Source organism: Argentina silus (assembly GCF_951799395.1).
Source record: "Argentina silus genome assembly, chromosome: 11".
NCBI classification, from domain to species: Eukaryota; Metazoa; Chordata; class Actinopteri; order Argentiniformes; family Argentinidae; genus Argentina; species Argentina silus.
The window spans coordinates 3,955,884-3,973,573 of NC_139665.1; the positions used below are offsets into that span (position 1 = coordinate 3,955,884).

Consider the following 17,690-nt stretch of genomic DNA (forward strand, 5'->3'; position numbering starts at 1 on the left):
GACAGGTTATGAAATTAGAAATGAGAGGCTCATTTTTCACCCACTGCACATCATATAGTGTCTCGGCCTATCACATGCACATCTCTTTTAACACCAAAAGACCCCACTATCATTTTGATTCCTAGTTACCCAATGGCAATGTCAAGAACCCCTTGTTTCAATGAGTACTTTTAAGACGTACTACCATGGTTTGTCGAAGTTCAACGATTGTGTTGTTCCATACAGGACAATCGGATCCTCAATGACAAACAAGCGCTCACAGTAGTGATTGATTCCCGGCACCGTGAGCCCTCCATGGTCCTGTTGTAGCTCCCTAATAGGGTTTGACAGCCAGTGAAATAGTCAGGCTAATGCATACCGGCATGTAGAAATTTGTATTCTTTATGGAGCTATGGAATTCTAAGCTGAGGAAGTACCTGTATGCATTATCTACATTCCTTTGTGCTCGAATGCTTGAGTCTACTAAGACTGACTGTAAGGCTGCCACAAAACATTCTCCAAGACCACGATGTCCACACTTACCGACAACTGGCATGGCTTATTTACTACAGCCCACATACTACACCTGCCAGAATATAATATTGGAACCCAGCCTAGCCAGAATGATGCTTTAGATGTGTAAAATATCATGATGTCCTACTGGTAGTTTACCCAGAAGTAAGATGGGTCCTAGCAGTTTATATGGAACCTGGTGTAAGACAGCAATGTCAGTGGTCCTAAGAGGCAGTATAACATGTGAAGGGAAAACATGTGTCCAGTAGCCAACTGTTTACTTTCTCCCAATCGTTCCTATCCTGTGGGTGGATTGGCTTGTCTGTGACTCATCCTCTGTCTAGACCCTCCTATTAAACACTTCAGCACCCACAGACATCATTGGAAGTGTTGGCATTGATTCAAAACACTGTCTAATCACAGTTTTTACTCATTGATATTCAGAAAAGCTTAATTGTCCCACATTTGGGCAATTAGTATTGAAAAAATAAACCTTGCCCATACAAATTACAAAACACAACATTACTGAAAAACAAAAAACTACACTTTCAAAATGGATTCAGAGATACATAGACATACAATATACATAAAGTGCAAGATCAGTGATAAAAAAGAGTTGAGTCAACTGGGCAATAGATAAAGTAAATAGATACAGAAACAGATACAGATACATAATTAATAAACAGGGGAAAGAGGGGAACGGTTGAGGATAAACCGTGGAACGTCATTGGAGCCTACCGTGTCCATTGAGGAGAATGGAATTAATTCACAGTGTGACCTTGGTAGAGACAAACAAAAAATATCTGTACAAGGCAGTACAATCCTACAAACAGACATCCCAGTAATTCACTAGAACAGCCGTCACAAAACCTATTGGCTGTGCAACAGAAAAATCACAGAGCGCTGCCAGGTGTCTTGTGCTGCTGGCAGCAGTTTAAGGACATTATTGTCACATCTGGCAGTGTTTATAAGCCTACCAACTGGGAAGTGGAGTTGAGACTCCCTCAATTTGTTTCCTCCCTTGCTACAGCTTCATTACGCTCTGTCATTGATGCTGAGTACAGAGAGCGTTGAGGTGTCAAGGAAAATACTTCTCCCACCCAATGACTTTCTCTCGTTCTGCTTCGCCCTGGCCCTGAGACCACCTGCTCACGTTCAATACAGTATAAGAACATTCAAATTCTCAAATCGTTACGTTGTCTGACATCTGTATTAGGCTACGGTCTAAGCAGCTGTGCATGCAGGCACAACTCTGATATAAAGTGGGGGGTTTTTTCCCCCCAAAAGCTACAGCCACATGGCATACTTGCAATCTCTTACCAGTACCTACTTAAAAACCTAGGCATTGTTAAAGTGCAGGTGGCTTGCCAAAGCCCAATGTTATTCATTAACAACACATCTTTGTGTCTGTCCCGTTGCCTTCCAGTCAAAAAACATAGCTTTGTCTGCATAGCTTCATGTCTGTAAAAAGGGTTTCTGATATCGACTCAAGAAAAACAGCCAGTAATAGCACAGATTATTAGCTACATAGGTTAAATTGTCAGGGTAAGGCATTAGCAAACTAAAAGCACTTTTGTCAAAATTGTCCCAAAACCAACTTGAACCTGGGTTGCAAGCCTTGGTTTTATGCCCACCCCCACTCTACCTCCGAGCAAATCATTCTTCCTTTTGTAGCTTCTTGTGCATTGCCGTTGTCATTGCAAGGGCTTCACAAGAGAAAAGGAGTAAACACAAAGGACGATAATAAAAACACACCTAGATAAAAACAAGGAGGAAGGTACTCTGTATATTTGCTGAGTAATGGAAGGTACTCTGTATATTTGCTGAGTAATGGAAGGTACTCTGTATATTTGCTGAGTAAAGGAAGGTACTCTGTATATTTGCTGAGTAAAGGAAGGTACTCTGTATATTTGCTGAGTAAAGGAAGGTACTCTGTATATTTGCTGAGTAAAGGAAGGTACTCTGTATATTTGCTGAGTAAAGGAAGGTACTCTGTATATTTGCTTTTATAAAAGAGTGGATTTCGCTCAGCTATTGCCACCGGCTTTAGGAGGTCAACCTCCTCACAGGTTTGTACTTCATCATTGACCCATTGTTTTGGACCTCGGACAAGAACCGCTTCAGATATTTCCAATTATTGAGAATATGTCAGCGTGGCCCACGGTAATTAAAGCCTAATCATCCTGGTGAATTCTGAGTGTGATCCTCATCAGGGTTTTATTAGTCTCCACCAGCCTCTGACACCCAGCACCACCCTCCTCATTCTACTGCTTAGTCCTCTTCTGTTCCTGAGCCAAGATCTAATCTGACCCCACAGAAAGACACTGAAGTTTGTCTGAGAAACATTAACAGCTCTCTCTCGGCGACTCATCTGAATGCAGCAAAGAAGAAAAGCGGAATTAGCTAAATCAAAGTTAACACATGGATATGCGGTCAGTCTGGTAAAACTTGGCTTTGCATTGCATGCGGTTGACTGACAGCAGACACCTGGACACACAGTGAGAGCCACTGCTGCTCTACGGGGCCATGCATTATGTAGGAACCCGTTTCCATCTCACCACCTCCCGCTTGGCAGTAAAAATAGATTGGCAGACCTTCAGCTCTTATTCTGATGTTTCTCCAACCTCTTATATTTCCCAGGTGCAGCAAGCTATGGCTGTTTAACTCAACAGAAAGATGATTGGCTATAGTCATTCATTCTCTGCCCTTCATTATTACTTAAATTGCCATTGTGTGTGTGCGTGCATGCATGTGTGTGTGTGTATCCAAACAATTTGGATTTTAATCTAATGTTTTTGTTAGAACAAAAACTGCCATTTTAAATAAAACACCTTATGAGCTGAGTCTAATTCCAACCAGAAAAAGAGATGGAGCAGACTGTTTTCTCTGAAGGATGTGTTAAGAGTGAATGCTAGAGTACACCTTCATGAAGGAGTCACTCAGTGGATCAATGTCTGAAACATTCGGTCTTCAACTGCTACCTCAAGGTCAATCACTGTTTGTGGTGTTTGTGTGTAGACTATGAGATGTATACTGTTTTAAAGATTCTTAAAGCAAGAGACCCTTCTCATGAAGATCATTGTCATAAATCGGTCTGAAGCACCATTTCCCCTTAGGATTTGCACCAGCTGCCAAAGCCCAGGGTCAATTTACTCTAAAACATTATTCTCTACAGCCTATCCTCTATAAATAAATAAATAAATAAATAAAAGAAACGTATTTTATGTCTTCTGTAAGTTAGGGGGCTATATTACACAGATAACAAATTAAATGGGCATCTTGAGGGTTATAAATGCAACTGCCTGAGTAACCTCAGCAACAGCCCCACATCACAAGATAAGGGCTCTGTTGACTTTCACCAGTATATTCCAATCCTTTCTTCCTTCCACACAACATGATAACTTCAGTAGCTGCCATTATTCGATAGGAAAACTCAGTTGACCAAATCAGTTAAAACACCTCGGAAGGAGGTTTAATCAGAGCAGCTGCATCCGTTTATGACCTGGGCATGGCAGTACAGCAAGATCCAACACAGTGTTCTGCTGCCCTCATCTGGATAAAATACTGTAGTACCCAATCCTCTGGAAGATCACTGGACATGACTTTACTTGGAATCAAATGTCACCGAGGTAGGCCTAGAATGCTAGAAATTATAATAATACCAGTAGTAAACCAGTACTACTGGAGAATTGGCTTGACGGGTGTTTCTGGTTAGTCAGGTGTGTGCCGTCACGTCATTTGTCGACAAACCAAAGAGTTGTCGCTGGAAGTCAATGAAGCCATTATTGGGCTGGGAATTTAGAAAGAAACTATCATAAACGTATCCAAAACCTTGGGCTTGACAACAACAACAGTTTGGAACATCATCCAAAGGAAGAAAAACACTGGTGACCTCAGCAATCGCTAACGGGCTGGTAGGCCAAGGAGGACTTCTACAGTGCATGACCAAAGAATGCTCACCATAATTAAGAAAAACCCCAAAACGACTGTCCCACAGATCAGGAGCACTCTCCAGGAGGTAGGCGTGAATGTGTCACAGACTACCATCTGCAGAAGACTTCACCAGCAGAACTATAGCGTAAACAGTACAAGGTGTAAGCCACTAGTTATCAACACACATTCCAAATAATGATCGATTTATTGATGATTGTTTGGCAAATAAAACATGGCTTGTTTGGTTTGGTTAAATAGTCAAACCAATCTGAAAGAGAAAAAAAATACATTAAACTAAAGCTGAGAATCTCTACCCCATAGTAAGTATGTGATTTCAAATCCAAACTGGAGTATAGAGGTAAAAGAAGACAAGACACTGTAGGCCTAGTCAAAAATAAATACCAATTGTAGATAAATTCCATGACACTCAAGGACTGTATAGGTATATTTGATTAGATTCGATTAAAGCATATTCCAGTTGGCTACTTGATCTTTCTGCTATATGATGCGTCCATCTGTGAGATGTGCTATGTGGTTTGGCACAAGTGCATGCTGGAGAACGGGGCTGCGTTCGGATTGTCTAGTCTAGAGAATCCTTCCTTTCCTTGTAACTTTTCCTTGATCTCGCTAGCAAAAGTCTGAGGGACGTCAATGAAAAGTGACAAGGAAAGGAAAAAGGTTACATTTTCTGTACAATCGCAACGCAGTCCCGGGCTGGGTGCGTACTGATTTACATTTCGTACACATCCGCTAGTGTTCGTATTTTGTCGCCATTCTCCGCGGCCTTTCGGCATCTTCCGCAGAGAATCGAGCCCTGTCGATAACGCAGATTTTCGTCGTCTCGTCTCCCTCGTTCTCCGTGTTGTTGTTCTCGGTGACGCGACGGAGGTGTAGCCTGACGCGGTCTCTTACGTGTCGGTCTGAATAAAAGTGGAGCTCCGAGGACCCGGGAGTGACGAAGCGAGTCTGTGTCGGGTAAGAGCATCCGATGTGGGAGCAAGAGATAGAAGTCTGCCCAGAAAGGTGTTTTACTAATAACAGTCCAAAGCTAACAAAGAGATCATGGCGGCGGTGTTGCAGAGCCACAGACACACAGACAATGAGTCAGTATGCATAGCTAGCCAGACAGCTATGAGAATGAGATCTGGAAATGGAATGGGGCTTGAGTCCTCAAGTCAAAGCTTTCAATTGGGCTTAAAAGCATGCCACTAGTATGTTAGCTACACCCTCCAAGTTGTTCAAAAATACAGAGCTAGTTTTAAAGCTAGCAATCATTATCACGTTCTACAACCCAGGATTGCTAGCTCTAGCCAGCAAAGCTAACCAGCAATGTTTGCCCTGCCAATTGAACTGACTGCAGTCATTTTCCCTCATGCAATGAAGCTCACTACTGCAGCTAGCTGCTACCAGCAACTCAGTCTGAGCCTAGCTGCCTAGCTAGTGTAGTTATTGAATTCGCAGACAGCTAATAATATGGTTAGTCAGACTTACACTAGACCAGCTAAACCAGAGGTTTGATCTTTGTGTGACCAAATAAAAGTGAACTGATAAACTTGAAAAATAGTCTCCGTTTCTTGGCACACATATCGTTGGCTAGCAAAGGGTAGCTGCCTGGCACACACCTATGCATGGATACAAAAAAAGTGGATGGATCACCACTCTGACCATATCTATCTTAAAGCAGCTAGCTAACAATGTGATGTGCACACCTTGCCTGAAATAAGTGTTTCTTCCGAACTGAGCCACAACGCGGCACAGTGCATAATTTAGTTTTCTGGTCGGTTAGCAGTATTTGATAGCTTGCTAGCTAGGATCATTTTATTTACTGAACTAGGTATGAAAAAGACGCCAACAACTAGACAAGATATAGCCATATCAGTATGTCTCGAGTGCGGCACATGTTTTATACGCCAAAAAAAATCATAATAATATCAATAGAATAAGGATTACCTTGCACTCTGGGAATTTAGCTATTAGATAAACATTGACCAACACATAGCTACACCGGCACGCCAACAAATCAAACGTACGCAAATAGTTGTGTGCCCGATAGCGAAGTGTTTGTGAGGTAGTTAGCTCGTAAATGCCCATAATAATGTCAGTGAAAAAATTCAAATACAATGCTGGCCAGATAGGAAGTGGCTGCTGATACGGGAGCGTATAGTAATTACCATAGGCTCACAGCACGGTCATTACCAGATCCCGCGATACTTCATACCCGGCCGTCGACCGTCCACCCTGAGATACTACTGTGAATACTTCTACTCGGCAGTACTGCTAAATATGTTCGCTTTTGTCTCCTCCAATGTGGAAACAATAATAAAATAAAAAAATGACATTCGATTTCATTTATGGTTGTGTTTTGTGTAGCCTGTGTTTTTACTCTTTTGGAAATACAGCAACTCAACTAGGCTAGTCTCATACTCGAATGTGGTGTAGCAGCAAATGGAGTCTCAAAGAAGAGCGTCGCTGAAAGTCCAGCTGCAAGCACTGAGCTGTACATCATAAACATTGGCACTTCTGGAGACAGGCGGCGCCAGAAGCCACGATTGCTAAACACGCGAGTAGGGACGTGGGCTAACGGTAAATGTGCGGAGTTCAGATTCAAGTCAACCAAGTTCGCCACTGCCAGTGAAATGACGAGCGTGCTTGACTGAGAAGCAGCCGCAGCTCCTGCTAGCGATGGTAACCGCCCCAGGTCTCCATCGATTACGAGGTGTTTCACCTATTGTCTCCTTTTCTGTGGTTTGGCAGCAAAGTTGTAGGCTGTAGCGGAAGTTCGCTGTAGACAACTTCGGACCGCGGTCGTCCTTTGCGTTGAGCGTCTCGTCATCAGCGATCTAATGAGGTTTTCCAAGTTATTTTGAATGCCGCCCTTACATTGCGCTCCTCCAGTCATTGAGGTATGTTGTGCATTGCGTCATTAAAAACATACTTTTAGCCTATGGGGATTCCAATACGCTAATATCCTTATCTGTAGCCACGGCCTTCAAAATATGTCTCATACAGACTTATTTTAAGGAGAGTGTCAGTCAGGCAGGCTTTATATTTTATCAATGGGGCATGTTGGTGTATACGACACCACTAGGGGAATATCGTATTATAATCAGGGGCCGGGGATAGTATTACCACATCGATACATGCTCAATACAGATGTTCATGAAAATGTCTTAACAAAAGGCTATGCTTCAGACTAGATAAATAAACATCCACTCAATCAGCTAAACAAATATCAAACCGGGATGATAAGATTTTGACCCCCAAACACGCTCTGAAACCTCACATATAGCATACTTTTACTCAGGTCAATGCCGTACCCTGACCTGGATAAACAGCTATACTATGCATGTCCTATTCTGAGGCTATTGGATTGGTTTCTTATCCAAGGCTACTTTTTCATGCATATGGTAATATATATATATATATATATATATTTGATGTTTTTCTTTATTTTTCCCAGCTAACTAAATGACCATGGAAGCAGGTGCAGATACACAGCAAAGCGGTGACACAGCTGTCTCGGACACAGAAGCTCAGCAGATCGCCACCCTGGCACAGGTACAGTCACACAGAAACAACCGGCGTGAGAGGTGAGGCCGTGAACTCAGTGTGTGTGTATGTGTACCAGTGTTTCCCCTAACATCTGGGGGGGGGAACCCTTGTACAAATGGGCCTCCGTATGTGGTCTCTTAACCGTGTCTCTGGGCCGAAGGTGTCCATGGCTGCAGGACATGTCACGTCTGGTGGCTCCACGGTCACCCTGGTGCAGCTGCCCAACGGACAGACGGTGCAGGTGCACGGTGTCATCCAGGCTGCTCAGCCCTCAGTTATCCAGTCCCCTCAGGTGCAGACCGTACAGGTGAGCATCACCCCCCCCCCCCCTCCCTCCCACTGCTAGTTATATACTAGTAGTTATCCTTCACTACTGATGTTAGATCAATGTTACTTATCCCGTTGTGGTTACATCATACTGAACTTCCGACCACACCCCAATAACTATATGCAATGACCAAAATCTTAATGTAACATGTTAATACAATGTTCTTCGCTACTAACGTTGTGTGTTACAGAACTTTTTACTTTTTGTTCACTGTAACAGATTTCCACCATTGCAGAAAGTGAAGACTCTCAGGAGTCAGTGGACAGTGTGACAGACTGTCAAAAGAGGAGGGAGATCCTGTCCAGACGGCCCTCGTACAGGTACGACCCCGCTGCCGGGTCGCCGAACCCCAGGCCGGCTTTTCTGCCTGAAGTGACTAAAACAAGGACTGAGATTGCGTTTGTGCACCTGCAGGAAAATCCTAAATGACCTGTCGTCAGATGCACCGGCAGTCCCGCGGATTGAGGAGGAAAAATCAGAGGACGATTCCGCCCCTGCGATCACCACAGTTACCATGCCCACTCCCATATACCAGACCAGCAGCGGCCAGTACAGTAAGTAACCCCTACCCTGTAGTCATCATCATCATCATCATCATCATCATCATAGCATCCATGTCTGATCCTGTCATGTCCCTAAATGGTCTATTGTTCATGCTTCCTCCCTGCAGTTGCCATTACCCAGGGTGGAGCTATTCAGCTGGCTAACAACGGCACAGACGGGCTGCAGACCCTGACCATGACTAACGCAGCGGGTGCCCAGTCAGGCACCACCATCCTGCAGTACGCCCAGACCAGCGACGGTCAGCAGATCCTGGTTCCCAGCAACCAGGTGGTAGTTCAAGGTGGGAGAATATAGACAAGTGTGTGTATTTCTCTCCCGAAACGTAATGCCTTTGCTGACTAGTTCTTACACTCATAGTATGCCCCCAAGCGTTGGAGGTAAACATGCCCTGCAACTGTTCCTCTATTACCAGCTGCCTCTGGAGATGTCCAGGCTTATCAGATCCGCACGTCTGCCACCAGCACCATCGCTCCAGGGGTGGTCATGGCCTCCTCCCCTGTCCTGGCTTCACAAGGAGGCACAGAGGAAGTCACTCGCAAGAGGGAGGTTCGACTCATGAAGAACAGGTATGCGTGGAGGCGTCATGCCCTGAATTGCACTCTTCATACTCTGCAGATCCAGGTCACATTGTTAGCTGGAAATATGATCCGTGTGATATGGTGTCATCAATCTGATACTCTGGAAGGGTTTGGTAAACTGGCCTATACCAGAACTGCTGCTTTGTTGTGTTTGTAGTGGGGCATTTAGAATATTATCGATGTGTAATTTACATGTCTGTAAGTCAAGATGATGTTATTTGAGCATTTCATATCATGTGCTTAGTTGGGTAAGTTCACAGCACCGGCTGACTTTGTTTGTGTGTACCAACAGGGAGGCCGCTCGGGAGTGTCGCAGGAAGAAGAAGGAGTATGTAAAGTGTCTGGAGAACCGCGTGGCCGTTTTAGAAAACCAAAACAAGACCCTTATTGAGGAACTAAAAGCACTTAAAGACTTATACTGCCACAAATCAGAGTAGTGGCCCTTGCTCGGCCCCTGGGCCCTGACGGGGGTGTCAGTCCCCATGTACAGAGACTCAGCCCTGAGCCATGCATCCGGGCACCACTCCTCCTTTTCTATCTTTGTTTTCTTTTTAAATTGCAACAGTCTGTAAGAGACCTACAGGGATAGGAAAAAGAACACCAGAAGCCTAAACCCAATTTCTCTACTTTATCATGACTTCTGAAAGGCAAAGGAAACTTGGAAAATACAGGTATCCCTAAAGGATGAGGAGGAAGTGCACTGTTCTTCCAGAGACCGTGGAGAATGTTGGGACCATAGGTTGGGACACATGTACTCAAGTAGACACCTGATGCCAGGCATACACACTCAGCAACATCACCAGCTTCCGAGGACTCCCCTGCCCACCATTACTATCTTTTGGAAATTTCAGTTTGGATTGCCCACAAGTTGGAAATGATTATGGAGAGATTGGTATCTTTGAGTGGAAGTTCAATTGTATTTGTATTTGTACTGCGCTGATTGCTTTTATGCTTCTGTTACTTACTAACAAATGGAGTGTCATGTCATGAAACGTATTATCTTATGAGCTAGAGGTGGTTTATCATGTAGGATTTCTGCTTTCGAAAACGTCATTCAGATTTTTTGTTTCGTTTCTAGCCTTGCTAAGTCAAAAAAAAAAAAAAAAAAAAACTTGTTACAAACGGAACTATTTTGGGTAGCAGAGGATCTGTGATTGTTGCTTTAAACAGCATCTCTGTAACAACTAACAAATACATTGATTAAGTATGTATAATGACCTAGCAGCTCAAAACCATTAAATGAACCACCACGTCAGTCCTGATGCATCAGAGACCAGAACTCTATAAAACCTCGGACAATTCTATTGTACAGTTTGCTTTGGGTCTGAATGGCTGTTTTGTTAGGCCTCCTGCTTTTCCCCCCTGGCCTGAACACACATAGAATTCTACTTCATTATATCATCAGATTCATTGGATACATTTGTGCCTCAAACAGCACTGACTGACAGGACAGGGGAAGCATTGTAATCATGCATTAACGAGGGGTAACTTGACCCGCGTTAGTGTGGCCCTTCATTGCATGATCCATCTTTGACAGACTGAGAACACAAGTTAACAAATGTGGGATTACTCAAGTCTTCTGTTTGATTGGACAATGGAATGCCATCTTGTATTATTATTTTGTTATGATGTAGCCACCTGTCCATGTATCCTACTTTTTAACACTTTTGTTGCCATTTTCATTCATATTTTGTATACATTGTATTTCTTAATGTCAGCTTCACTTGTATGAAAAGCAAAAAACTATTATTGGAGTTATTTCTTCAACTATTACATTTTTGGCAGCTGTTAATAAATGTGTTTCTGGTATGATTTTTAAGTGGTCTTGATTTCCTTTTCTTTCTTTTTTTTTTAAATTGATTTTATTAAAAAAAAAAAATGACAAATGAAAAAGAATACATTAATTAAAGACTCATGATATCTGCATCCACACAATACATTCAAGCTCTCAACTAATCATTGGGGAATGGGGGATCCATTTACTCCATACCGTATGCCAGCAAAGTAGTGAGACACTGTAGTGGGGAAGTGAGGAGAGAGAATGATTGATGGCCCACACTGATCCATCCATCCACCCACTGTCAGGCTCCAGAGCCTCCCAACTCCTGTCACTAGCTCCTACAGATCCCTCCACCCACTGCCAGGCTCCAGAGCCTCCCAACTCCTGTCACTAGCTCCTACAGATCCCTCCACCCACTGCCAGGCTCCAGAGCCTCCCAACTCCTGTCACTAGCTCCTACAGATCCCTCCACCACTGTCAGGCTCCAGAGCCTCCCAACTCCTGTCACTAGCTCTCACAGATCCCTCCTCTCTGGCCGTTTCACAGCCTTGTAGATGTAAATGTCCCTTTGGCTCTCATAGTAGACCTCTCGTACCGTGAAACGCTGCTTTAGCAGACTCAGGAAGTTGGTGTCTCGCTCATAGCGGATCCTACAGGCCAGCAGCACGACAGTGCTCTCTGAGCACAAGTGCTCCATAGTCTGAATTAATGCCAGAAAAGTGTCCTCCAGGTACACAATGTCTGCTCCCAGGACAACATCAAAGCCCCCCGATGGGTAGCGCTCCAAATCCTCACCCCATGTCAGTTCAGAGACCTCTACTGCTTCTCGCTGATCTGGGGTTATGTTTTCCTTCACGTTGGCAGCCAGGAACTCCAAGGCAGGCTTACGGTCTGTGATAGTCACCTTGGCACCTGGAGGGGAAGTAAAGGCAGTACTGAGAAAAGCACTATACAAAATAAATGCATTATTATTCTAGTTGGTACATGTAAATGCAGTATAAGATGACCAGCAGTAGCTAATCTGTGATGATAATTGGTTATGATTATGATTTATTGGCTCTCACCTAACAGAGCTGCCACAATGCCCACCAATCCGGTACCTGCTCCCAGCTCAATGGCAACCTTGGCCTTCAGATCCACCTGTCCCAACTCCAGGTACATACACAGCACCACTGCCTGACAGGTAAAGGGAACACACAGAGGCTTATAGCATAGTTTTAGGCAGAGCTTGAGTGAATCAATGGAGACAACGAGCGTGTTTGAGAGCATCAGTTTTGATCAGTTGCTAAAATGTCACTTCATTTGTCCCACTTGAGACACTGCCCCTGCCTGTTCTCGCATAGCCTCGTCTGAATTCTACTCGGGTTCAATCTTGAACTCAAACAAGCCCAGCACGAACACTAACGACAAATGTATTTTCACTCACTGCATCCCATACGACGGCCGCTACCCCTAGCTTGTTCCAGTCCTGAGCTAGACTGATGCGGTGATTGGCAAAGTGGAACTCCGCTGACGAATTGTGTAGTTTGGAAAGCAGAGGCAAAGAACTCTCCACGTACGGTACCAACGCCATGATCAAACAAGCATAGACCAGATACTATCTATCTTAAAACTCAGAGAAATGTGGTCGATGCTGGCTTAGGGTCAATCTCGCGATAGACATCCATAGGAGCGAAAAGACTCCTTGTCAAATGTCAATTTGACCCAATCACGATGAAGGGATAAGTGATTGATTTTCATAAACGGCCAATGGAAATGGCCGGACACTCGGGTGGGCGTTCCCGGTTGAAGGAGGCGGACAGAGGAGAAAGCGGCTGTCATCAGCTATTGGTGGCGGCTGCTGGCAGTTAGCATTGACTCGGTTCTGAAATCGAAACCGATAAATGTATAATATTATCGTATAGATTAGCCTTAGAACCACGCAGCTAACTATATGAGATACTAGTCATTTCATACGCCAACTTGGAGTTCCGCATGTTACCCCTGCAATGCATGATAAATCGGATCGACATCCTCAGGTGGACAGAATCAGAGGTGGTGAAGCGGTCTGACACAGCCAGCCAACGTCGGCTAGCTCTCCCCTAGCTACGCCCGCTAGTTGATGGAAAGACTGGATTAGCGAGCTACTGGGGGTTGTTCGGTTCAATATTTGTCCACAGTTTTCAGTCGCAGGCCGCCTCGCAAGAAGGTGGTTTTGTTTGAGCCTGCCTCTTGGGACAGAATGTATGTTGATTTTGTTGGCTAGCTAGCTAGCAGCAACTTGCCGCAAAACAGCTTTATCGGCTCCCAGGCATCGCTGGCTAGTCCTAGTAGCGTATCGAGTGAGCCACTCCGGTGAGATTCCTCTCGTTGGGGGATAACTACTACCTGGTCGTTAATATCAGCTAGCTAGCAACTGGTCAAGCCCGTCTGGTAAAATCTGGTTGACGTATCAATGCGCTACTCGCCATGCCTCTGCGCACACGCCCTGAAAAAGGTAGGCAGTCAGCTATTCGGTGTGAATGGTTTCTAGACATAACCCCCAAATACAGTATGTGGCTATCCAGGTGTTTTAAATCAGATGCTACATTTTGAGACCAGACGTCACAGTGTTCCTGTCAGATGTTAGGCGAGTGAACCGTTTTACTCTCAGTTTTATGGGAACCAGTGGTCGGTTAGGGCTTTAATTGCTCAACGATGGGGGCGACGGTGTCGTGCTGCATGTCCCCCGGAGGGAGTCCAAAAATCCCGAGGAGAGCGGTCGAGCTCGAAGACTTCCCCATAACCACCACCGGCGACGACGTTAGCGAGGACACTGGGACATATCTGCAGCACATCAGCGACAGAGAGGTCCCTGACGGTAGGTGTGCAGCTCACTCTGCACTTACTACTTGTGTGTATGAGTATGCGGTCTTGATTGACCCCTCAAACTACCGGTCACATTTTACCGCCAGACCATTTACATTCAAGGAAAATAAGGTATTGTTGCAAAGGTTGAATTCTGTGTCATCATCGGTGTGCACGGTAGTCTGAACTTTTCTTCTTTTAGAATTGGCTCAGGAGTCCAACCCATCTGACCATCCCAGAGCCAGCACCATTTTCCTCAACAAGTCACAGACAGATGGTGAGTTTCTGGTGAAATGAAAGTGAAATTAAGAGAGAGACTGTTATATTACATTGTTATTGTGAAATGAAGAGAGAGACTGTTATATTACTGTTATATTGTTATTGTGTTTTGACCATTACTTTGTGTTTTTCCTTTAGTGCGTGAGAAAAGGAAAAGTAATTACTTGAATCATGTAAGTGAGAACTACCCATTCAAGCTGTGGTATATTATTACACATGGGGATGTTGCTCTGTTTGAGTTTGTCAGGATGCTGCCTTTGTCCTTGTTTGTGCTACTATTGTGCCTCTTTACCTCTTGCAGATGTCCCCCGGGCTCCTGACCAAGAAGTACAGCTCCTGCTCCACAATATTCATTGATGACAGCACAGTCAGCCAGCCTAATTTAAAGAGTACAGTTAAATGGTAAGTTTACTTCCCTCTTCTCATCCACATAGCATGACAGAGGAGATCAAGAGGCCATCACTGGAAAGGCTCACTGTCTGTCTGTCTCTTTTTGTTCCAGTGTCACTTTGGCAATATACTATCACATAAAAAACAGGTATGTTGTGTCTGTATCATTTTCATTTCATGAGAAAGACAATGCAATGGTATGGTGAGCCGAAAGGACACGTGTGGTCTCAAGCTTCCTTGTGACAACGTGGTTGTTTCTGTCTCTGTGTTGGCTTGAGGGAACATGGATGGACTAACTCTTATTTTCTTATCAGAGATTCAAACTGTTCCCTGGACATTTTTGATGAGAAGATGCACCCCTTATCAGTGAGTTGAGAATGTTCTGTGTGGGTGGAAGTAGACCGCTCTTCCACCACCTTCTCGGTGACTACTTGGTGTGCATCCTGTGTGCGGTCAGTTTGACCTGTCTCCCTTCATGCTCTGCTCCCCAGCGGGAGAAGGTTCCAGATGATTACTCCAGCGTGGACCCGGAACACAAGCTCATCTACCGCTTTGTCCGGACACTCTTCAGCTCGGCCCAGCTCACAGCAGAGTGTGCCATCGTCACCCTGGTACGCTCCACCTCTCACTGTTGTTCCTAAGGACGTGTGTGTGTGTGTGTGTCCAGCAGTGTCTAACTGTGTGTGTGTGTGTGTGTCCAGCAGTGTCTAACTGTGTGTGTGTGTGTGTGTGTGTTATGTGTCCTCTCAGGTGTACCTGGAGAGGTTACTGACCTACGCTGAGATGGACATCTGTCCCTGTAACTGGAAGCGCATTGTGCTGGGGGCCATCCTGCTGGCCTCCAAGGTGTGGGACGACCAGGCGGTGTGGAACGTGGACTACTGTCAGATCCTGAAGGAGATGACTGTGGAGGACATGTGAGTGTCCCTGTTGTCATGGCGTCAGGAGCCAACGTCCTCCCCATAATCAACAGTGATCTACATTCTTGGAAATCAAATGGTACCCTGTGGGCCATAACGGCTAATTGGCTGTCTCTCTCTCTCTCTCTCTCTCTCTCTCTGTCTCAGGAACGAGATGGAGAGGCACTTCCTCGAGTTGCTGCAGTTCAACATCAACGTGCCGTCCAGCGTCTACGCCAAGTACTACTTTGACCTGCGCTCGCTGGCCGACGAAAACAACCTGAGCTTCCCCCTAGAGCCTCTCAGCAACAAGCGTGCCCAGAAACTGGAGGTAGGGAAGAGTCTTAAGAGCAGAAATATCTGCTATATGGCTTTCCTACGATTGACTCATTTAATGAGACTAATGAGATGGTTTTTGTTGCACAGCCACCTTTTACAAATTTCAATGACTGTTTTTGTAAGGTGTTTAACGCCAGGTGAGTGTCCTCGGGTTGTAAGTGGCTTCTGTACTGCGTTCCAGGCGATCTCCAGACTGTGTGAGGACAGGTACAAGGACATGAGTAAGACGTCGATGCGGAGGTGGCTCAGTGCAGACAACCTCATTGGCATGAGAAACTCCCATGCCGTGCTGTCATAGAGCTGGACTGGGGGGGGGGAATGCACTGAAGATGCCCTGTTCTCTCTGCCTCATCTCCCCACGGCAAAGCCTCTGGAACTACCCTGTAGTGTGGTTTCACACACAGGCAGAGAGAGTAGACTGACGGTTTTCTTTGCTTACTGTGTAGGCCTTAAGCTGTTAAATGTATCAGTTTTTAATTGAAATCATTTTCAGTTGCTGTATTTTGAATAAACCATGATGATGCAGTAAATTGTGTCCTTTGATTGTTTGCTTTTAAGTCTTTTTTGAAATCTTAAAGCCATGATAAGGCTCGGGTAAAGGTTCAGTACTCCACAGACAGAAGTGTCAGGGTGGGATGAGGAAGAATTCATCACTATTTGGACAAATTAACTTTAAAGTTGATTAAAGTAGTCTTAAGTGTTGCTATTTTGTCCCACATCCATTTCATGCAATAACTGCATCAAGACTGCGACTACATGTCCTGTTGAGTGTTTTGGGTCTTGCAGACAAGATAGCTGTAGTGTAAGCATTGTGGCAAGTCCACTTTTGCAGGTCTGAGGGAGCTGATTAAGTGTAAGCACTAAGGGTAATTAAAAATCTCAATGCCAAGCTGACTCAAAGAATCTATGAGAGAGCCCAATGGGAGGGAGGGGGCACACCATGCCCATACAAAGAGATTCAATCACATAGTATATTTGTTTGCAGTTTTATTAGCTACCTGGGTCAGAGAGACAACATAGGTTAACATTTCAGAATAAGTTGGTCAAGGCAAACTTTGAGGGAGAACACACATAACATATCTCAATAACTGTGTATGCTTTGTATTTTACCAGTATCATTAACAGCTTACACAAATGAACCCTTGACAAATGGGACACTGTAAATGGAGAAAAATAAATATTTGCAAATATTAAAATAATTGGACCAGTGTAGCTTTTTAGAAAAAGGGAGATCATGTCTCACAATCTTGTCGAATGGCACAGGGGCTCTATCGAAGTATTGTTGTAGTTACTACTATGAGCCACATGAGGGCAGAAGACACTAAAACAGAAGTGGTGTCCTCAGTTACATGTAAAGTGAACATTTCATTTCTTAAGATACAAGGGGTACATGGATTTTCAATAAACGTGATCTTAACTCTGCCCAGGAGTAAGCCAAATCCACTTGATATGAGTGTAATAACATAGCATTGCCCAACACACAAGAAAACAGATCCAATGACTGCCACAGTCCAAACAATCCATATTTGGGAGCATATACTTTCGGATGACCAAATTTAAATTAAGCAAATAAATAGCATTAAACCATCTTCTTCGTACAGATAAACTATGGTTAGAGTGTGGCACTGCTGCATGATGTCAATTCTGTAGAGGATAAAGATCATTTGGGCATTTGCATCCTAACCATCACCTACTGTTTCTCAGTTTCTACGGTTTTGGCTAAAAAGCAC

General features: G+C 44.4%; 4 protein-coding genes across 4 annotated transcripts in view; 2 read left to right on the forward strand and 2 right to left on the reverse strand.

The window, feature by feature from the left end:
* Positions 1 to 17,690, reverse strand: part of acadl (acyl-CoA dehydrogenase long chain) — a 402,840-nt gene that overhangs the window by 256,710 nt on the left and 128,440 nt on the right. The gene's annotated exons all lie outside the window — the stretch shown is intronic.
* Positions 4,765 to 10,614, forward strand: LOC310811703 (cyclic AMP-responsive element-binding protein 1-like). The gene is made up of 8 exons (XM_083679954.1): positions 4,765 to 5,400; positions 7,886 to 7,983; positions 8,138 to 8,284; positions 8,525 to 8,625; positions 8,720 to 8,859; positions 8,976 to 9,149; positions 9,282 to 9,435; positions 9,740 to 10,614. The coding sequence occupies exons 2-8, from the start codon at positions 7,894 to 7,896 to the stop codon at positions 9,882 to 9,884; spliced, it is 951 nt and encodes a 316-aa protein (XP_083536080.1). The 5' UTR covers positions 4,765 to 5,400; positions 7,886 to 7,893; the 3' UTR covers positions 9,885 to 10,614.
* mettl21a (methyltransferase 21A, HSPA lysine) lies at positions 10,746 to 12,824 on the reverse strand. The gene is made up of 3 exons (XM_083679960.1): positions 12,654 to 12,824; positions 12,292 to 12,403; positions 10,746 to 12,139 (listed from the first exon to the last, which is right to left on the reverse strand). Exons 1-3 carry the CDS (start codon positions 12,798 to 12,800, stop codon positions 11,742 to 11,744), a joined length of 657 nt encoding a protein of 218 aa, XP_083536086.1. The 5' UTR covers positions 12,801 to 12,824; the 3' UTR covers positions 10,746 to 11,741.
* On the forward strand, positions 13,063 to 16,484 carry LOC310811702 (cyclin-Y-like protein 1). Its single transcript, XM_083679953.1, has 10 exons — positions 13,063 to 14,066; positions 14,256 to 14,330; positions 14,471 to 14,505; positions 14,634 to 14,734; positions 14,835 to 14,870; positions 15,037 to 15,088; positions 15,214 to 15,333; positions 15,473 to 15,639; positions 15,790 to 15,952; positions 16,142 to 16,484. Exons 1-10 carry the CDS (start codon positions 13,904 to 13,906, stop codon positions 16,256 to 16,258), a joined length of 1,029 nt encoding a protein of 342 aa, XP_083536079.1. The 5' UTR covers positions 13,063 to 13,903; the 3' UTR covers positions 16,259 to 16,484.